Source organism: Etheostoma spectabile, chromosome 7 (genome assembly GCF_008692095.1).
Source record: "Etheostoma spectabile isolate EspeVRDwgs_2016 chromosome 7, UIUC_Espe_1.0, whole genome shotgun sequence".
NCBI lineage: Eukaryota > Metazoa > Chordata > Actinopteri > Perciformes > Percidae > Etheostoma > Etheostoma spectabile.
Genome location: NC_045739.1, coordinates 2420429 through 2441775, shown reverse-complemented (window position 1 = coordinate 2441775; position 21347 = coordinate 2420429). Strand labels below are relative to the sequence as shown.

The following is a 21347-nucleotide window of genomic DNA, read 5'->3' as shown; positions in this document are numbered from 1 at the left end:
GCCCACTTATCAACATGGTCATCAGCTGAAGCCAAAGTAGAGTTTATGACAAAGCTTATTGTTATAGGTATTTCTAAACTCTAGCGTCAACGACTGCTGCGGTTAGCTTTAGCAATTGTAACGTTACTCTGTTTAAATCCTTTAAATCCTGACACAGATACACGTGTAGATTTACAGTAGATTGTGACATACACTTTCTGAGGATATTAGGATGCATTGAATCCAGAAATTTGCTTAGAAATTTTACAAAAAAAGAAGAAGCTACCTACACAGAACTTGTTGATAATCTTCTTCTCGTTTTCAAGTTTTCTTCAGTAACAATGTCATCATTTTTTAAATACGTTATCCAGAATGTAAATTATTAATTTATGTGAAAAACAACGTTGGAATGTATATATGGGCTTTCATGAGAGTGTCCAGAGTTGTGTCTTTTCACATTCAGTATGTTCACGTGCACATTGGTAATCAATCCCTAGTTTCGGTAGGTGGTAACCTGATTTCAGAAGGGCCCATGTAAGGTTAAGGGATTAAGAGCAACCCAGTTAACACGTTGTTAGTGCTGCCGGGTGTACATAGGCTGCTCTGTTGCTTAGGGGTGTTGTTAACTGACAAATACAAGACTTGCATTTCAAAGTAAAATGCATGTTGCAGTTGTGTCACCTTTTCATGTGCACTGCATACTGAACTAAGATGTGTCTTGCATACTTCAGCTGTCCGTGGCAGAGAGAGTTGTTGAGCGAGCAATACTTTGCACAAAAACATGTTGTGCAGTGACCGGTGTCATCGTAAGGTTGTGAAATGATTAAAACCAAGTGAGAGATTTAAATGCATTTGTCAAGATCCTCTATGCTCAATATTTTCATCCCAAGTATTTTAACCTGCAGGCCGATTGAGCCTACTGCTGAGATACTTGAGACATATTTCAATTCAGCTTTGTCTCAATAGTCTCATTGGAGACTGTGCCAGAGAGCAGCATTCAATCCTGTATAATCTGTGCAGAGACAGACTCGCCATATGTATCTGCTGCTGCTGCTGTCTGCCGGTTGAAAAAAGCAAATCTTCAGAGCACATTTCATAAGATGGGAGATGGCTGGCCAATACGTTGTACTGCCCAATGCTCTATATGAGTGTAGATCCAGTGAGATTTTCAATTTGTGATTGGGCTTCAATATTGAAAGCCCTTGCCCTTCTTGAGCTATTTAGTGAACAATTAAAAGAAATATGTGGCACTGGAACAAAGCTACTCAGCTTATTCTAAGTTGATGCTGTAAAACAACACATCTACACAAAACAAACAACTTTCTTTCTTTGGTACCTCTCTGATCATTCAGTTCCAGCGTGTTTTCCAGTTCTGACAGTGAAACCGCTCCGGTGCTACTTTGAGCAGATGCTGTATGTGATTCTTAATTGGGCGAAGCGAATGATTACAGATACCTGTTCCGCTCATATAAAACAGAGTGTACATGTAGAATTATTGGTACAGATGGAAATGGCAAATACTACAGATCTGCTTTTGCATTCCCTTGGGAGCAATGATGTTCCACCTTACACATTACACTCAGAGGCTCCAAGCCAGTTCCATCTCTGTGGACCTACTGTGTTCATTCCCATTGAATTTTCCATATGTTTTTTTTTGGCAAGTACCACTCCGTTCTTACTGTGGTATACAACAAGCTACATACACTCTTGTTATATCCTCATAATCAAGTAGTGCACTGCTGGATTATTTGTATTGGCTTTAAAGTAGTATTTTGCTTCGGTTGAACTTTTTAGCTTTTTTTTTTTCCAACTACTGATATCAGCCACCCCAGGGATCCATAGTCAGCACTCATATTCCGTCTCTCCCTTTACTTACCCATTCCCTAGTATCCTAACCCACAGTTTTATATATATTTGAAAGAATGCTGTTTTCTTCCACTGTATTATTCCAGTGGGTTTGCTTTTATAGTGATACCAGTACATTTTCGAACATCATGAAACACTTAATCCAATCCTTCATTATATAACATCATGTTATTCTTTGTACATTCAAGCTGAACTGCATTGTGGATAAATGCAGTTTTTGCATTACCTTTAGTGAATGCATTTACATTAAATCCACACACATTACAACTGAATATTAAATTTATTTATACATGCTTGTTTTTGTCTAACACATCTGTTTATTTAATTAACGGGGCTTTTGAGAATATATTGATATCTTTACAAGGACCACCAAAGAAATAACCATAGTCTTATAGTCAACAATCTTTTTTGTGATGGACATTTTATACATTTTAAAAAGACATAGGACTATAAACAAACATAAAACAAGCAGTACAGACAATATACACATATATAACTTAGACATTAATTAGTCAAAAAGAAAATTTAAACTGCAAGTAAAAAAAATAATGTAGTGCTGTAGCTGAGACATGGTGTTGTGACAAACATGCACAGTGACTGATTTTGCAGTTTAATTTCTCCAATTGAATGGGGCCTGTGTGTTCATGCTGTTTTTTGATTTTGTGTGTGTGTGTGTGTGTGTGTGTGTGCATATTGAATGGCGCTAAGCATAAGTTACTCTTTAAGATCCATTAATGTACAAACTTAGTAAAGAAATCTTTCCCATTTTAAATAATACTGTTCTATCAGAGAGAAGGATACCTGTTCATATGCTGTCAATATGCTTGCTTAGAATATCCTAATTTTGCATGTAAATTATTAAATTGTTTTCCGCATAACCCTTTTACTCATGTTCTGATAAAAAAAAAAACACCCCAAGACTGTAATAGTTTTTTTCATGATGTTATAAATTCAACATGTTTTTGTCACTGCAAAGAAATATAATTTGTTCACATTTAAGCCATCTGCATATTTAAGGAGGAATACAGCAATGGAATGAGATTGCATCCATGCATGAGGGCCTCTTTAAACCTTACTGTTTTATAATGGTTGTGAACTGGTAGTGAAATGTAAATTATAGATTGAACGACATCCATTAAGATGTAAGCATTGGGCCTGGTAATTGTAATTATTTCTCTGAATAATATACCACATTCTGGCATGCAGCACACAGATTCCCATACCAAATCCCCATACACTTTAAAATCACTCAAGGGTGTTTATTGTGTCTAAATAATGAATAGACACAGCCTTTACAAGTTGACAGTGAAAAATCTCTGGTGAACTCCCCTGATAGAATGCATTTCACAGTAAAATAATTTAGCTGAGCACAAAATAAAATGTATGCAATACTCTCTTCTAATAAATTTCCTAATTCAGTTGGGGATAGTTATTTTACAGTCAGCGTTTTGGCTACAGAGAGACTGATAGACTGATAAAGAGGGATATGAGCAAGTCCAAAAAGTATGAAGCCTGTGCTAAGTCTTCTGCTTTGTCTTGCTCTTGTTCTAGATGAACATGGACATTTGAAAATATACCTGCCCAAGAAGCTGCTTGAATGTCTACCAAAATGCACTTCGCTGCCAAAGGAGAGACACCGGTGGAACACTAATGAGGTAAGGCCACTTCTCCTTATCATAGCACCCTCTGCTCAATCCACCCGTTTACAAAGGTACCTTTCTGTCTGACACGTTGTTCTTTCAGGCCTTTTTCAGACAGAGTTGTAAGCCATGTGAACTCTCTTCTAAACAACATAACACCTTTCCATTAGGTGCCATCCATCAAAATATCACTTTCTCTCAACTGCGCGCATAGGTTAGACATGGTAAAAGGTTCACTGTTACCATGTCTGACATATTTCATGTAAATAGATATGTTAGGTTCAGTTAATTCTCTGGTATTTCCTCTTCAGATTACGGCAGTTGGACAATTCGACGGGATTGTTTTAACTGTACGAAAGGTTTTTACAAGACAGTTCTGAGCACATTACCTTTGCAAAAATTCATGTGAAATGGAGTATTTTAGCTGACCATTTTTCCCCAAACACAGATAATTCATTGCCACCGGGCTTTGCATGGATAGAGTGACCTTTAATCAATATATATGTTCCTCTTGTTGAATATAATAATAATAAAAACAAAACAAAACTAAAACCTCTCTCCCACTGTCTTCATATTTAAACTGAGACAGTTGTTAAACATCTATCTCATCTTGCACTTTATGCAGGATGGATTTGCCAATGCTCATTCTGCAAGGAATCCCTGTTCGGCATAAATCGAAGGTTAAAGTCAATTGCATGTTGAGTCTTATTCACAAAACGTCACTGCTGTTGTATTTAGCAAGCATTTTGAGGGGCTTTCGATATCAACTTAAACGGTGTTTACCTTTGGGGAAGTGAAAGCTCAAGGTGTCTCGCATATCATATTTGCATCACATTAGGAAAGATCTTTACATTTTCTCTTTTGAAACTGAAATCAGAAAACACTTTGCCTTTGTAGGAAGATGTCCCAGATGTCCCTTTGCTGTTCTTTTCATTTTCTTTTTCTAACTGTTTTAGCACTTCAATCATTTACTTAAAATACATTTGGCCTTATTTGACGTTTGAGTATTACATACGTTCAAAAATATGTTTTATATAGAAATGTGGAGGCTTCTGGAAAAGTGAACTGTGGAATTAGTTACTTACCTAAATCTTAGTCTATTGTAGGTGTGTGGGAGACACATCTGGTATTTGTTTTTTTTTGTGTCATAGATTTCTAAATGCACAAAAACATCTGGAATACAGTCCAAAACAATCTTCATGATCCATACTCACTGATTTGCTCTTGCATTATATTACTGCTTGGACCAACGAATATTCAAGTCCTAACATGTTATACACTGTATTTCCCTAACAGGGACTTACTGTATTTTGCTTCATTTGCCTCGGAGCTCGTTTGCCAGCCTGCTCTTTTTCTCAGGGGACAGGTTGATGAGTTTATCTCTTTTGTTTCCAATACTGATAGATGAGGAACTGGTATTTCTTTTCTAAGAATAATTGGTAGTAATTAGCCCTAAATACACACCATGACAAATCTTAAAACCAATACGCAAAAATCAACCATCCATGCTTTTGATTAACACATTGTCACCATATTAATATAGTCATCTGCAGTGATGGAAGTTAATTGACTGAAAAACAACCAGATGATAAGGCACCAGGCACGCTTGTTTCTAAGGAACAGGATTTTCAAAAAGACAATATGTCATTGACATACAGTTAAATATTATTTTAGACAGTGCAGTCAATATATTTTAGAAAATGGAGATAAAAAAAATGTATTCATCTGTGGTCCAAATGTGGATGTGTAGAAGTAGACACAATTTCAGTGGTGATTACTACAGCAAGTTTATCTTCTCATACCGTACATCAATTGCAGTCTCCATCCATCATATCTTTGCCCATAAGCCCTGCCCTAGTTATGAAAAAATGTATAACGCTTGTGTGTTTCTAATTGGCTGATGTTGTAACTTGTTTGCCCTGTCTGACCTGCATTGTGCTGCTAGCAGTCTAAATTAATTAACATGGCTTTGAAATTGATCTCAAAATGTAAGTCTAAGCATTTGCTGGGGATAAATGCTGCCGGCTACAGTTGTTAGCATGTCTTGTCATTTAATACCAAGTTTAATCATAACAGACATATTTCAGGAATAGCACCACATTGTGTTACTGGGCAGCAGATTCTGCTGTGGAAAAAACATGGTTCAAGTGGTGTTTTGGTATGCATGCCAATAGTGTTTGTCAGGGTTGAAGAGAGCAAGGCAACCTTTTCTAAAATCAAGGATGTTCTTTTTTTGTGCAGAACATGCAAATCAGAGTGTTTGTTCCTCATTGGTAGCAGACAGACAGGCAGGAAGGGAGGGAGGGATCAGTTCAATTGTGTGACTCTTGTGGCAACTGCCCTCTACAGGACCCTGATTTTCTGCTCAGCAACCGTTTTTGGAGGATTTCAACAAAAGCCCCAAACAGGGACCAATGTCGTTGCTAATAAGGAAAATAAGCTGTAAAAAAAAAAAAAAAAGAAGTGTAATAGATGTGTGGAAACAGGCTATTTTGTGAACATGTGTGCCAATGACAACACCCCCTAAAAGCGCTCTGTCTGATCTTTTTTTTTCTTCTTTGTTTTATCGCTGCAAAATTTCCACCAACAACTTGGATTGCTTGTTTCTGGCAAACAACCAAAAACCCTGTCTAGTGTATGGTATTATGTCCCATGTATATTTGGGCAAGGAACTGCTTGCTAAAAAAGCAACAAAAACACATGGATTATGTACATCTGGTGACTCTTCTTTACCTACAACTTGCACTGTTTTGGAGAGGACACTCACAAAACGGCTATTTACTATGAAGCTTGGCTCCATAGTAAATAATTTAACACCCACAACTATCTCTCTTTGTAGCCAGGCTAGCATGGATTTATCCTTTATTGTTGCACATTCACATATCCACTGGACCTCCACGAAGGCTTTATTTGTATTCCTGACATGACTGCAAAACCCTTTGAAAGTCGCATGAATCATAAAGTGTCTATTGTTCCTTTTCCCTACCACCCACTTTTTACAGTTTTACATTATTTGCACCTTGTTCAAATCTGGGATAATTCTGTTTCAGTTTACTTTTGGTGGAAATGATTGAGGATACAACTTGCTGCTTGGAAACTTTAATCTAGAATGAGACTGAGTGGGAGCTGTGGTGTTGCCGGTGTGGTGAAGTGAAGCTAATGTAGAACTATTCATTTCTATCTCATTCTCATGATTCCCCTGTGTAGTTTTATGAAAAGAAGGTGTGCGGGAATACATTTCAAGCATTTACTGGAAAATTAGATAAACCAATTGAATCAAAATTCAAGCGGGGGGGATGGGAGTTTAGAGGGTTGAATGTTACTCTCACTAAATCATGAGCAGCGTACAGACATGCCATCAACCTTCAAATTATCAATGGGAGAGAAGTACCTGGCAGTTATTGAGAATTTACTAAGAAACAAACAAGGTATTATTAAAAAAAGACAAAAGGAAGTCATGATCAGAAGAAAAAAAAGTTGTGGTAATTATCTGACATTTCTGTGATTTCTTATCTGTTAAAATGATACAAGCCTACTTTATAGTTGTTGAGTTGCAAAATAGAATAACTTTCAGGAAGTCTATATTTACCTTGTTTGTGTCACTGCTCTTTCAGCCATTGATGTCCACCATGTCTCAGGTGAGACACATGGGAACAAATCCTACAGAATTCCTCTCAGGTCTGCACCCAAGTGCTATTGTCTGCTCGGTGCTCTGGCACGATGACCTCTATTTTGCTAGACATTTCGGTTGAGATTAGAATCTTTTTAAAGAAGGACATCTCACACAGGAACGGCTTTAGGCTTATATCCCTTTCAAGATCAAACAGAGTCAGCCTGATGTTTGGTTACACTGACATGAAGGTTGCAAGACTTGAAATGTGCTGGAGAATTGCAATTTTACCAGTGCTATTTTAAAGATGGACTTCTTGCTCTTTGGTAGACGTTAGAGCTCTGATTCAGGATGTGTATAACTATAGGATTCAAACGAAGTGTATTATCCTCTAGGACACTACCAGTCAAAGAAACGAGCTGATTTTATTTAAGCTCGACATTTCTGCTATTCAGTTTGAGTTTGCCCCTCAGCTATGTATTTCTGTAGCAGTTCTTATGGGCATAGAGTTTGAATGACAGCATTTATGACTTGCTACTGGAGTCCTGAGGACAAGAGCAAGTAACATTTTCTCTGCTGCAACATGCTGGATTAGACGCGTCAGTGTTAGCCCCCTTGCAGACATAAACCTTGCTGACTTTTAACAAGTGACTCAAATGTTTGACATTATAAAAGCATTGACAAACAGTGAAAAATTGCCAATTTTGGAGAAGTGGCTACAATCACTCAGTCTTAAGAACCAGAGGCAGAGAGGAGCTCAGCATGAAGCCTTGGTTGAGGGAGGACACTAGGCCTAAGCTGGTGTGACACCCTCAGTCTTTAATGAACGGCACAATGCTCTGAGTACTGTGAGCTCCCATTCAGCTTAGAGGGGACTGCTTCTGAACCGGTGCTGAACCAAAACAGACAGGAGAGCACCAGCTCAGGCCTCCACCGGCCTGCTACACATTTAATGCCCCTGTCGTCAGGAATAATCCTTTCTGCCTCACGCCGCTGCCAGCAGCAGCACAGCATGATGCCTACATGCAATATGCCGCCGCTCAGGGACAGAGCAGTAGAAACACTTAGTGGACTCACCGGGCAGTGCGTGTAACAGGCAGGGAAGCACTGATGAAAAACCACAACAAATGAAATTAAAAGGCGAGATCGGATAAACCTGATAGACTGTCAGTAACACTACAAGATAGGTGCTATAATGACAAGCACAATTGGATGCAGTGTGGTGCAATCATTCACTCCTTATCTCTGACTAAAACATAATTTAACCCGCTCCATGCCTCTGTGTTATCTTGGATCCTCGTGTGTGAACAATGCACACTCTTGGATGAAATGATGCCGGGGGGGGGGGGGGGGGGGGGGGGGTAGTTATCAGTTCCTTGAAAACAGTAATGACTCTTTTTTCTAGTCATCTTAACTAAAATATTTAAATTCAAATTATAAAAAGGATAACCTGGAGATTTTTCCTATTGAAAAGGTTAGTCTTTACTATTGAAATTCCAACTCACCATGGTATCTCTAGTCTGTTTGAATGTAATGAACATGTAGGCTAACAACCATTCAGGTTTCTGCTTTTCTCAGTACAGTGGTACACTCAGAAACTAAAGATTATATTATATTATTATATATATCCAAGATTATAAAGATTCAAAAAGCTATTGTGCAGCACATAATGATAGAACATTGTCTTTGGTTAGGGGCTCGCAGACCACATAAAAAACATACACCCATTAAATACTCACATAAAATTGCATTAAAAGGAAACAACTACAACAACAATTGTGTGCATACAGCTTCAAAAAGTTGTAACAGTCTTGTTTAAAATGGATATTGCAGTGGGAATGAAAGCGTTCTTGTAGGTTCTTTTTTTTGGCCAGAGATGCTTTGAAGCGTCTGCCTGATGGGAGTAGCTAAGGAGTGCTGAAGGGGATGTGAATGGTTTTTAGTAATGAGGTCTGCCTTTCTTTTTTACTGCCTGGCTGTAAAGGTCTGAGAGTTCGGTTTGAGTGGTGCTGGTGATTTTGGTTGCATGCTTGATGATTCTTGTGAGCTTTTATTTTTGCTTTTCTCTGTGAGGAAGTCGTTTCAGGGTGCAATGTTGAATGTAAGGACTGATTCAAATGAGTGAGCGGTATATATGCTGTTAAAATATCCTGTCTGACATTAAAAAAGCGAGGCGGGGTTGTTACCAAAACAAAGCTTCACTTTGTTCAGTTTTTTGTGCATGTTCATCCCCTATTACACTGTCACCGGCCCATGTCATCTGCAAATGGTCCAAAATGTAATGTGACTTTGCGTTCTTAAATGCATGTCCTTTGGGCCACGTATCCCCAGCTCACTTCTTGCTCCAACTGTGACTCTCAACACAGTTTAGGCCAGGACGTTGGTTAGCGGAAGTAGTAAGCGCTGCCACCAGTCTGATCACACCCACTGATGATACAAGTCCAGCTGGTTAATAGGAACCTTAAGCTAAATTCAGATTGATCACAATGCTAAGCTGAATCAGACATATCCTGACACAACTAATCCTGTTATTAATAGTAACTGTAATGTAGTAACTAGACGACAGTCTAAACAATTGCCTCACTAACTGCTGCTCAGTTTCTCTTAAGCATAGTAAGCCTAATATCATATTTCATGAAAATATAATAATTTATTCTAGCATCAGCTGAGGCACACTTTTTTTTTAGGCAAGGCGGGACCCTTCCACTACCAAACACTGCAGGAAACCCTGTACAACCTCCTCCAGTTGGTGTGTGTGTGCGATAAGATAGACAGACCTCAAGTTGTAGTAAGCAGCCTATGTCTGCATTCAACACCATCTCAGCTTTTACAAACAAAACAAATTAGATTTTGTGTGGCGTGTACACAGGCCTAAGACTTTAGCTTTAAACTCCTGCTGCTAAAGCTGGAGTATCCTTTTGGGATATCCTGACCTCATTAAAACACTGTCTGGATAAAAGCTTCCACCTATGGATTCTTGGGATTCGTATTAGGCTACCTTGGTCAAATTGCCAAGGATTGCTAGTTCTGATACATTTTTGTCATTACGCCTCAAACCTGAACTGTCAGTTTTGTTTTTGTGGACGTCCGTGCTCGGAGAATTCACCTAATCGAACGCAAGGTCATGCTTGATTAAATGTTTATCTTCATTTGAGCTTCTTGCCATGCGTGACTTTCTCTGTGTGGAGTAATTAAAATGACTCCCACCAATTGCAAATGTTTCCAGAAATGTTCATTAGCTCCTCTAGGGCAATCAGTGGAAATTAAAGGTCAGGTTGTCCATCTATTTGTTTGTTTGTTTGTTTTTATATCTTTGTTTATTAGTTGTTGTTGCTTTTCTGTTTTATATTCTGGGTTAGATGCACCCAATGTTTCTTCAGTAACAGGTACTGAGAACGAGTCAATGAACAGAGTAGGAGCATGGTATCCCTTGGGGATCTTTCTTAACCAAGGTTCAGATTTTTATTTATATCAGCTGCTCTTCATTGAACTACTCAGTTGAGATTTAGACGGCAAAATGCCTGCACAATTTATTCTGGCTGCCTACATTGCAAAGTTATTCAGCCACAGTTTTACAGTGACAACTTTTCACTATTTCTTTTTAAAAATGTTTTTAATAGGAACACCCCATATAATTTGTGTGTATGTGTTACGTCTGTGTGGAGTGATCACATTTTCTTCTTAGTGTAGTTTCCACTCAATTACAGTTTACTATATATATTTCATGGTGCTTTTTTTTCATCATTTGGCTGTGGAAAGCAGAAGACAGAATGATAAGGAATTGGTATAGTTTCTTTGGATGGCTGCCTTAATAGTAACTTCCTGTGAGCTTGATAGCTTCTCTGATTGCTAGTGTTGTAGCTTACTGTTAAGTGTCAAGAAGTTGTAATAGGAACCCACCAGTCGGGTCATTGAAGGGGTCCGGCATGCTACAGGGACCCTTTGCTTTTTCCTCTGGATGTGCACATCAAGGCAGGGGTCCTCAGCATCCTCTAAAGGCAGGGGTATCCACTCAAAATTGCATGACCTCTATTGTAGCAGATACAGGTCATTCTGTCTCCTGTGGGAAGCCTCTAAATTGAACCCAGCTTGTGTCTTCAATTTCTTCCCAGCTCTCTCTTCCTCTGGTCACCCTCCTTTACTCTTATCTTCTGTCTCGTTCCCTTTTCCCTCATGTGTTCACTGAGCTGCAAAACTATTCAGGTACAGACGGAAAGATTTCTACCTTTTCCTGCGAATTGCTGGGTCAGGATGTTTCTGTGCGGAACCATTTTCTAATGGAGTTTAACTTTATTTACTAGATAAAGGAAAATGAGTTCTGCATTTGATGTGTGTGCCTATGCTTCAATAAACTGTTATATTGTTCCTTATACAGTAGATGTTCGTAGTGAATACCTCTGTTCTGCCAGCCATGAAAGGGATTGAATGGCATTGATCTATATTATCATATTCGCTTCAATGATACACTCTGTAATCTAAGTTGCCTCTTGGAACTTTTAAGAGCATATTTGCAAGCTGATATGTTTTGAGTCCTTTTATACAATATAGCATGTTTTTCTACTGGCGCTGGAGCTATTAAACATGTCTGAGCTGCCCCGCAGCAATTAACAGACATGAAATTAACAACAAGCTGCCTCTAACCATTTAAATAGAGAAGAAATGATAGAAAGCTGACCAAAATGGGAACAAAAAGAAAACCAAATTGGAGCTTGGAGGAGATTCTGCTGCTCACAGAGGTGGTACATCAGAGAAAACATATAATAAAAGGGACATTTAGTACCACATTGAAAAGAGAAGACAAAAATGCATAGAAAGAGATTGCAAACAAAATTAATGCCAGCTTTACTCTTGTCGTTTGTACCCTGTGGAATCCATAAAAAAAAAAAAAAAAACTGGTTTAACAGTCTGTCATAAGGGTGTCAAGAGATTGCTGCATAGAAGAAGGCAGCTGCTGCAACTGGTAAGCTATAAAATTACTCTATTCTGAATTATGCATATTACTTTGGATAGCGTATTGTTCATGACCAGTGCTATATTGTTCAGCAAGTGTGCTTAATGCTTTGGGACAGCCGGCCGTACAGTCAAGTTTTTCAGGTTGACATCACATCTTAAAAAACAATGTGAGAGAAGAGCAAGACACAGTCTGATGCTTTGCAGTGTATCTCAGATAAAGTAGCCTTTGTAGGGAATACAGTGTTATACCCCTACGCCAGACTGTAAGGAGACAACAATACAGATCATGTTAAGGGACAAAGACACAATAGATGGCACAGTGTGGGAATGGTTGTGTGTTGGCTGACAATCCACCTGAATTCATCCCTTCCTAAAACCTGTGACATGTTTCCAATGCAGATGTGACTCCTCAAACCCTAGCTCTTTAACCCTTGAAGTCTTGAGCTTAAGTGATATGGCAGAAATAGCTCATCATTGACCTCATACAGGGCTTAATGCTATGGTTTTGTTTCACTTGCCCGCTCAGGCAAGTGAAAAATAAATCTCTTACTTGCCTGTTGTCAATTTTTACTGGCCACATACAATTTCTTTTGTATTGCCTTCGACTTGAACTTGCATCAAGCTTTGCATAACATTGTAGTTGTTTGATCAGCATATTTACTGCCCCAACGTCAGGCAACCCTCATTGTTGAACCCTGAGATGTTGAGAAAAGAAACGTGTATGGACACTACGAGAGCTTTTTTTTTTTAAATACCAGACTATTGTTTCAAATCAATAGTTTAATGTAGTTTAATTATAGTAAAATCCCAACAGTCTTAGTACATTGTAAGATTTGAATCAACACATCTGAAAATCTTCATAATAATAATAATAATATTTGTTATTTATATTGCCTTTCATGAAACCCAAGGAAATAAGCCTTCATTAAAAGGATAAAATGGTTTGTATTGTATGATGTACCTAGTAATCTGTGGTTATTAACCAGATTGGGTATACATATAGACATATACTACATACGGTCACCACATCCCCTGGGGATAGGTCTGATGGACTACATCCATCTTAACAAACATCCTTAACTGACCTGAACTCCTTTTGGAAATCTTCAATAGAATTGTTCCTTAACTGGGCTGAGCTTGGGCTGAGTTCATCTTTGGGATGCCTTCCCTTTCAGTTATGTTTTTGTTGTCCATTTTTAGATGTTCTAAGTTGTTTTGTAATGCTTCATGCAGCTCAGTATTTGTTCGGCTCTGCTGCTTGTCCCATTTTGTATTTCTCTAAGGTTAAATAACAGCGCTGGCCGGCAGAAGAACACCATGTATCTTTTATTTTTGTTGAGAGAGTGAAAGCAGGGAGAGAGACTACTTCAACGATTCCTCAGAGGAAAGAGGATCTTTTTTAGAGTATCAAAGGAGCACATCATTTCCACACTATAACAGGTTAGGATGGAGTTGAGGTTGGAAGATACTACATCTGGCACCAGATGGAGGAGGCTGCTCTGACTCAGAGTGAACGCTTCACAGACGTTCTCCAGGAAATCCCTTTAACTGTTCTTTGGACTCAGTGGGAGGCCTGGTGTTTGGGTTATCAGTGAAGGCCACATGGGTTCTTCTGATTCATGGCATCCTTCCTGCTTTCCCCACTCACTTTCTTTGGTCCATCTCTCTCTATCTTTGTCTCACTCTTGTTGTGTGTTGGTCTTTGATCTCTAAAGGTCCTTGAGAATGAGGTGCCAGCAACAACAGCAGGCTGGGATTCTCTGTGGGCCTGTTTGGATCCCAGCCCATCATGCCCTTTTCTATCTGATGGACAGCTCCAGGCATGGCAGTGCCTCTATACCCCTGCTGCATTAGGCCTTCATCTGATTAAACCCTCTCTCATTGTCAAAGGCGGGGAACTAGAACTAGGGCTATCATTGACCTTGTTTGTAAGCAGCAGGGACAGACTTAATATGCAAGCATTTTTTTTTTGCATTTATCCATCCTTTAATGTCTTTAACATTCTTTATTTTGCCATACCAAAGAGACTTTAAAGCTCATAGTTGCAGCTCTTCCCAGTTTTGGGAAAACCTGTGTTTAATGATGCCACACACTATCCATCTTATATATTTTTTATTTTTAGCTCTCCTGCATGTGAAAATTATAAAATTTGCAGACGAGGAGCATGAGCATTTTGCAGGTTGACATGAAATGTGGATGCACAGGTGACAGAGCTGTCATTTTCTCTCGTATAAAACCTGGCTCTTCCATCTAGAAGCAAGGGTGACTAAATAACAATGTGTGAGAACGCTGAGTCAAATTGTGGTAGGCTAGCTAACTCCCAGTTCATACCTACTCAAGACAAGCAACTGTCCTATCTCCCTGCGCCTCACAAACAGAATGTGATTAGTTTGCCTGGCATGTATCCTTCTGGTCTTTTCTGGTGGAGCGTGCGCCCCATGTGCAGGGGCTCAGTCGTCTCCGCAGCAGCTGCATGTTCGGTTCCCCCTCTCTCTTCCCTTTCATGTCTAAGCTTCCCTATCAAATAAATGTCTAAAACGCCAAACAATTATCTTAAAAAAAGAAAATGCAAAATTATTTTATAATACAGTGGAACACAAAATCAATAACTTTTTTTGCACATGCAGACCTATAAAAACAAAGATTGTTCTTGAACCTGGGGACTGTAAGGGCTTCTTATTTGTATATATGGTATGGATATAGTATATATATCTTTACAACATTAATCCGGCATAGGTCATCCTGACCTTTTGGGTTGTTTTTCAGTGAATCACAGTATCAAAGGTTATTCCCTATAAGTTCATTGTTTTTTTCTTATCAAAGCAGCCCTTTCAGGCAGCTCGTAGGACGGTCCAGCAGGATTCAGACGTCCTTTTTGTTGGATGTCCTTGAGCCCTTTGTTCATCTGTGCAGTATGTGAAGTCCCTTTTCTCTACGAGATGTTTACACATCAATAAAACTGGCTGAATTTGAAAAATAAAGCTGACAAGGACATAATGAATCCATCCCACAGGTCCCAGATCCAGGATTGAACAAGTTCTTAAAAAAACCTTTTTAGCAGGGATAAAGTTGCAGAATAAGGATGCTCTCAGTGGGGTTGTCTTCTAATGGCAGTTTAAAGTGATAGGTCATTTATTCTGTTATTTTTTAGCAAAATTCTGTCTTCTTTAAAGTCATTTGTTAAACAGATGTGACAGAATCCCTTTTGTCCTCTTCTTTTGTTTTGTCACCTGAATGTGTAAAAATTAGCTTCTTTGCAAAAGTCCCTTAAATATTATATTATTATTTATATACATATTTACAGACTATGTTTGTAGTGAGGACAAAACAGTTTTGCAGAATGAATTATAGTAAACTTGGAAGAAAGTGGCCACTGAAATGATGAATGACAGCCGATTGTGATTTTTATTGTAATGCACAGCTCTCTACCTTGATTGTATTCTGAACTAGTGATTCTTCTGAGTGAGTGATCTGTGCAGCTTATTTGAAAGAATTATCTCTGGCAGGCAACGTTTATGGAGTCGCTGCAGAAGAGCTGATTGTGAGCCACTCAGTAGCAGGTACTACAAAGAGCAGCAATAGTTCAAATTGTAGTATATTGTTTCTGCTGCTACTTGCACTGAGAGTAAAAGGGCACAGACTCAGAACCAGCTTTAAAAAGAGATGACAAAACGGTGCAATTGATATAAAACAGTTTTTAATTAAAGAATTACATTGACATAATTTTCACGTGAAGTATTTCCAGTGCAGTACCTCAAGATATGCAGCTTGTTTAATCCCCTATATTTCAGAGCTTGTAAAGCACTGAACCTGAAACTTACTTGAATGAATGTACATTACTGATAGCCAATGTGTCTGACACAGCACTCTGATTCCCATGTGCTTAGCTGTGGCTTTTAGTACCTTCTCTGACCACTGACATTAGTTTGAGCTGTCTTTTCATCTTTTTTAGCTTTAGTCTTTATACTGTAGCAATGTCTTTGGCATAATTGAATGTCCTGTATCCAGTTTTGGAGACAGTTTGTGAATCAGAATAGTTGCAGCTTCATGCAGCGATGCATGGGAGATTGTTGTTCGGATCCCTTCATGCTAGTTGGTGTAGATTTTTGGTGGAAGACAGCAGCGTTTTGCTCTCCACACAGTGTCTTTTGAGAGTCCATAAATACCTGTCCTTTCCTCCCCTTTCTTCCACTCCCCTAGCCTGTCCTTTAGCAGAACCTTGAAGCACCATTGAAATTCTGCACTGCCTTTTGAAATCTCTGTTGATGAGGCAACGTGGACCCACAGTGGCTCTGCTGTTCTCCCACTGCAGGATATTTTTCAAAGTCATGTTTATATACAATAAGTAGAAAGGAGTGAAAGTGCTTTGATGGTATCTGACAATAAAATGCTTAGAAATATCCTCTGGACCGGAGACACGAATGCTTCAGATGGGCTGTGTTTCTCCCATGGCATGTTTACTTTCTCAATAGGACCTGCTGGATACTGCTTTCTGTGCATTTCACATAGTGACTCTGTATTTTATAATTAATTTTAACCAATGATGTGGGACACACTAAAACAATAAATATTAATTGCAAATTGAGAATGATACAGAAGGATAAGATACTGTATAGTTGAGCAATCGTGTTTTGTATGCAGAATGTTTGTATGTGTCTATTTTGTAGTACGATTTAGGTTCAGAAAAAAACAAAATAAAGTTGCAAGGAGAAGGTGAGGGTGGGGGGATGGTTGGGCACAGCTTGTGGTCATTACCTGAATATTCCCACTTGCCCCTGTATTATACTAAATGCATTTGTTTTAGATACAAACACAGTATCATCATATTTTTTCTTTCCCACAAATTGATCATATTTAAATTGGAAGAAAGTTTTTTCTGCCAGTTGACTGAGGAGTAAATTATGTTCATGTTTTCTTCTGACTTTTTTCTGCAGATAAATATCTCAAGCCTGCAAATATATCTTCAAATGCAACACACACATCTTCTTTAACACAGGTTGCTAAACCATTAATTCATTTAAGCACTTTTTTATTTCCATTTATTCTTTTCCGCCAAAACAATACATCAAATAAAGGAAGAAAACTCCTTCCTGAGTATTTCTTGATCTCATCGTATATGGCTCTGTTGCCTGATGATAAAGGGTGTTTTTTTGTGTGTACATGACTCTGTTTCTCTGTGTGTCCAGTCACTCCTGTGACCTTTAAGAAGACAATCTACTGTATTGAGTCTCCAAGTATCGTGTACAGTATGGGAATTGATCATAAGAGGAAGAGATATGTTCCAGTAAGACTTTCCACAACCTGTGTGTGTGTGTGTGTGTGTGTGTGTGTGTGTGGGTGGGTGTATGTGTGTGTGTGTGTGGTGTGTGTGTGTGCGTGTTTGCGTGTGTGCGTGTGTGTGTGTGTGTGTGTGTGTGTTAAGCTGTGCCTCTATTGCCATTCATGTAGTGTTGCGGTTAGGTCAATATTATATTAGCACTGCCATCGCATTTTCCACAACCCCATGAATAATGTAAGAGTTAGATATCCCTTCATATAAATACAGACCATTATCGCTCGGTATCCTTGGTAGACGTAAGACAGTTCATAGTTTCTTCCAACAGATTTAGTTAACCTTATTGCTTGGTATCGCCACATGGTGGCCTAAAGTTGTTGCCACAAGAGATGGGTCCCTTTAAGTGGAGAATAAGACCTTATAGTGACCTTGTTGAAGACAATCAATGGCCTTTATCTCCTCCAATGCATAATAAATCCTACCAAAGAGTTGGTCTACACATCCCTTTAATGTATTGACCTGCACCAGCAACATTTATCAACTGGACTTGCTAGCTAAATAATTTAGCTTTTGAGTTTAGACCGTACTTAGTCAATGGCGCCCAGACCAAGTTTGACCTGCCAAGTTAGATTGATGTGCTCCACAGAAAGTAAAGAATAGAGGGGAATATAACTTATTAACCCTATCAAGAAGTTCACCTTTTCATATCTCCTTTCTACACACACACACACACACACACACACACACACACACACACACACACACACACACACACACACACACAACACACACACACACACACACACACACACACACACAAACAAACAACAAAATCAAAAAACAGCATGTACACACAGGCCCCATTAAATTGGAGAAGTCAAACTGCAAGGTCAGTCACTGTGCATGTTTTTGGTCCAACTCTGCCATAAATGCCTTAGAGCTAATATAACACCTGTGCAGTTTCTTGCTGGAAAACTTGAACTAGCTTGTACACAGAATCAAAAGTTTTATCTGCTGGCTTCTGATTGTCCTTTTCTTATCTCAGAACTAAACGTCCTCATCTCAAAGAGACACAATATATCCCACTCTGCTTGAAGATAAGGAAACCATCTCAGACAGCAGTTTGTCCTATTTTAGACTGATTTTCTATACTGTACATTTATGTTTGTCCTGCTCACTTCTTTACTGTTATATTGCCACAGGCTCTCCAGTCAAAGCCTTTTGAATCAACGTAAGAGCTTAAACTGCTGTTGTCGGCAGGGGAAAATTGCTTTCATTTACAAGAGCAAACTATGGGTTTTTGCTAAGACTGTTAGTGGCAGGTAAAACATCCGAACGCTTGCTTTAGATCTCAAATCAGAGTAATTGAATCATAAAAAAAGCAACATTACATTACACTTTTAGTGTCTTGACAGTTTTTGTTTTGAAATGCTCAATTCCTTTTGATGATATGAGTAATACTTAAAATTAGCCCGGCAGTCATTCATTTTTCAGAACTCTCAGATGAATTTGCTTAGACATGCCTTCAACAAAGGAAAAAAATATCTTTAAATTCTTAAACAATAATAAAACGGAGGCGTAAATTAGAGGACAACAGCAAGTTTGAATTCATATTTGACATTTTCCCCTGTATTATTTCTTTGCTTCTTTTCCTGCACTCTTCATACTGTTTTGCTCAGACTTGACTCCCTCCTCTTGGATATTTGCCCTCTGTATTAATACGAAATTGATGTTGCCTATGACTTTTAGTAAAGCAACACCAGATTACCATACTCAGCACGAATACTAAACAAGAGGAAGGGACGAGCTCAGGCTGCGGGTGAACCTTGATCCAAAATCTCCCTTTAACCAAATCATATTCCCCAAGATGAAAGAAGGAATTGTTGTGATAGGCTGATCAAAGTAGTGTATCGCTGTACTATAAAGGAACACCTGGAAACCTAATGGAGAATTCTGTTGTAGCAGCGAGGGCACCAGGCAAGACTTAATGTATTCATACATAATGTTTATGATAACATCTGCTCGGGGGTGTTTTAACTTATTTATTTGATTAACTTCGATCTCCATGTGTGTCAATCCTTATTGCTAAATCCAGGGACATGAAGACTGGTTTCTTGTTGTCTTTTGCTTTTTGATGCTTGTTACAAAAAACATGCATCATGTGAATGGATGTGGCTGTCCAGTAATGGTCCAGGGCAGGTCTTTAATGTTTCATAGGCCGAGGACCCCTTCCGGATACCGTATACAATTATGTTGCATGTTTGACTGGGCCGGATAAATAAAAATGAATAAATATGTCATATATTATTTATTTGTTTATATTTATGCATCATGTGGAAGGCCCATTGAATCCTTAAGCTTCACGGCATAGCTACCATAGTGGCTGTCTTGCAAAAGATTATCTTCAATGTATACATTTATTTTTATTTTTTTTCACAAATAGGCCAGTTTTTTTTAATTTTAATGTTAGATTCATATTGATGTATATTTTCCGACATATTTTGATTTTAGAAAAAAACAGCTTTTTGTGTTTTACATAACTTGGCATCCCCTCTGCACTAACTCTGAGGACCCTGGAGGGGTCCTGGACCCCTTGTCGAATATCTCTGGTCGGGAGCACTCAAATGGCCCTAGATTACCTCCTCACTAATATATAATTTTTTGTTGAATTAATAGTTTACTAGATTATTAAAATTCAACACTTAACATGTATTAATTTGAGCTCATTTATCTATTATTTTTCCCCCTTCAGGCTTGCTAGATAAATATGTAGTTTGAAAAGCAATTTCAGAAATGACTCTACAAACATTCTCTATTCTTTAGAGAGCCACAGCCAATACCTAATGTCCACACTGTGAGGTAACACCAAGGTTTTTTTCCCTATGCATTTACAGATCATGGATAGCAGTCCGACCTAATCTTATGTCTGAATATTGTGGTGCATTTGAATAATGTCTTGCATGATGTAATTATTGAACCACTGATTGAGTCACCTATATCAAGTCCAATGGCATTATAAAAGTTTGGATATTTCACATCATAATACATTCACAGATATTTCTGAAATTATGTGATTTAAACAGAAGGGTAGCCAAAACAAATTCTGCATAAAATAATACTTGCTGCATTACTTCTTCAATGTTTCTCAAGATTGCATCACCATATAAGCCAATAATCACACGTATGCTGATGGAAGCTTAAGATATCAGACTGTGGGAAAAGCTAATGTCTGTGTTAGATCAGGAAAAAAACACTGACATTTTAATACAGAGGGTGTTGGTGTTGTGCAATAAGGCATCGAATAAGGGGATGTATATTGTCACTGCATAATGAAGTACATCACGCTCTTGGTAGTGGACTCCCAAACCTGTTAGCACAACATGCTATCTGCTGCCAGTGTGCTGACATGATGGCTTTTCCAGTGAGTGAGCAGGGCTGCCAATAGTGTCTGGGCTGAAATGGGCTCATGGTGTAGAAAGGAGGGGAGAGCGAGGCTCTATGCTGCTCTATAAATACCCCTGTCACGCTTATATCAAATCAGCCCTGCACACTAAAGGGCTGGCGTGAGTGTTTAGGGTGTTTTTCACACACGTCTTCAGAGGTCCAGGGGGTCTGAAAAGGTCAGTGTTACGCTCAATAGCACATTCATATGTGTATGTTTGTGCATTGATGTTTATCGTGATGGGTGTCGCAGATAAAAAGTATAATTAGAATTAATTATCGAAAGGGTTATGGGATAAGGCTGTGAAATTGCGGCATCCATTTATCTGTTACATTTATCATACTCCACATGGCTGTGAGGATGAACGAATGATCAGACATTAACCAAACAAGCACTATTCGCATAAATTGCATTCAAAACACTGCCACTGAAATCCTCTCAGTCTATTCCTCTCCCCTGGAGATAAATAGCATGATGCTGTTTGACGTCCAAGACATTTGCAAATTAATGTTGAGTTAAGAGCCAACACAGCAATGCTTACTTTTTTCATCTTTTTCTTTAATGATAGTTTTAAATCTTACT

At 38.6% G+C, this 21347-nt stretch overlaps 1 protein-coding gene across 2 annotated transcripts in view; it reads left to right on the top strand.

The window, feature by feature from the left end:
- The window catches only part of camta1a (calmodulin binding transcription activator 1a), a 288847-nt gene that overhangs the window by 12538 nt on the left and 254962 nt on the right, over nucleotides 1-21347 (top strand). For both annotated transcript variants that reach the window (XM_032520276.1, XM_032520277.1), the window contains exon 3: nucleotides 3397-3500. In XM_032520276.1, coding sequence (XP_032376167.1) covers nucleotides 3397-3500 — 104 coding nt within the window. The remainder of the gene's footprint in view (nucleotides 1-3396; nucleotides 3501-21347) is intronic.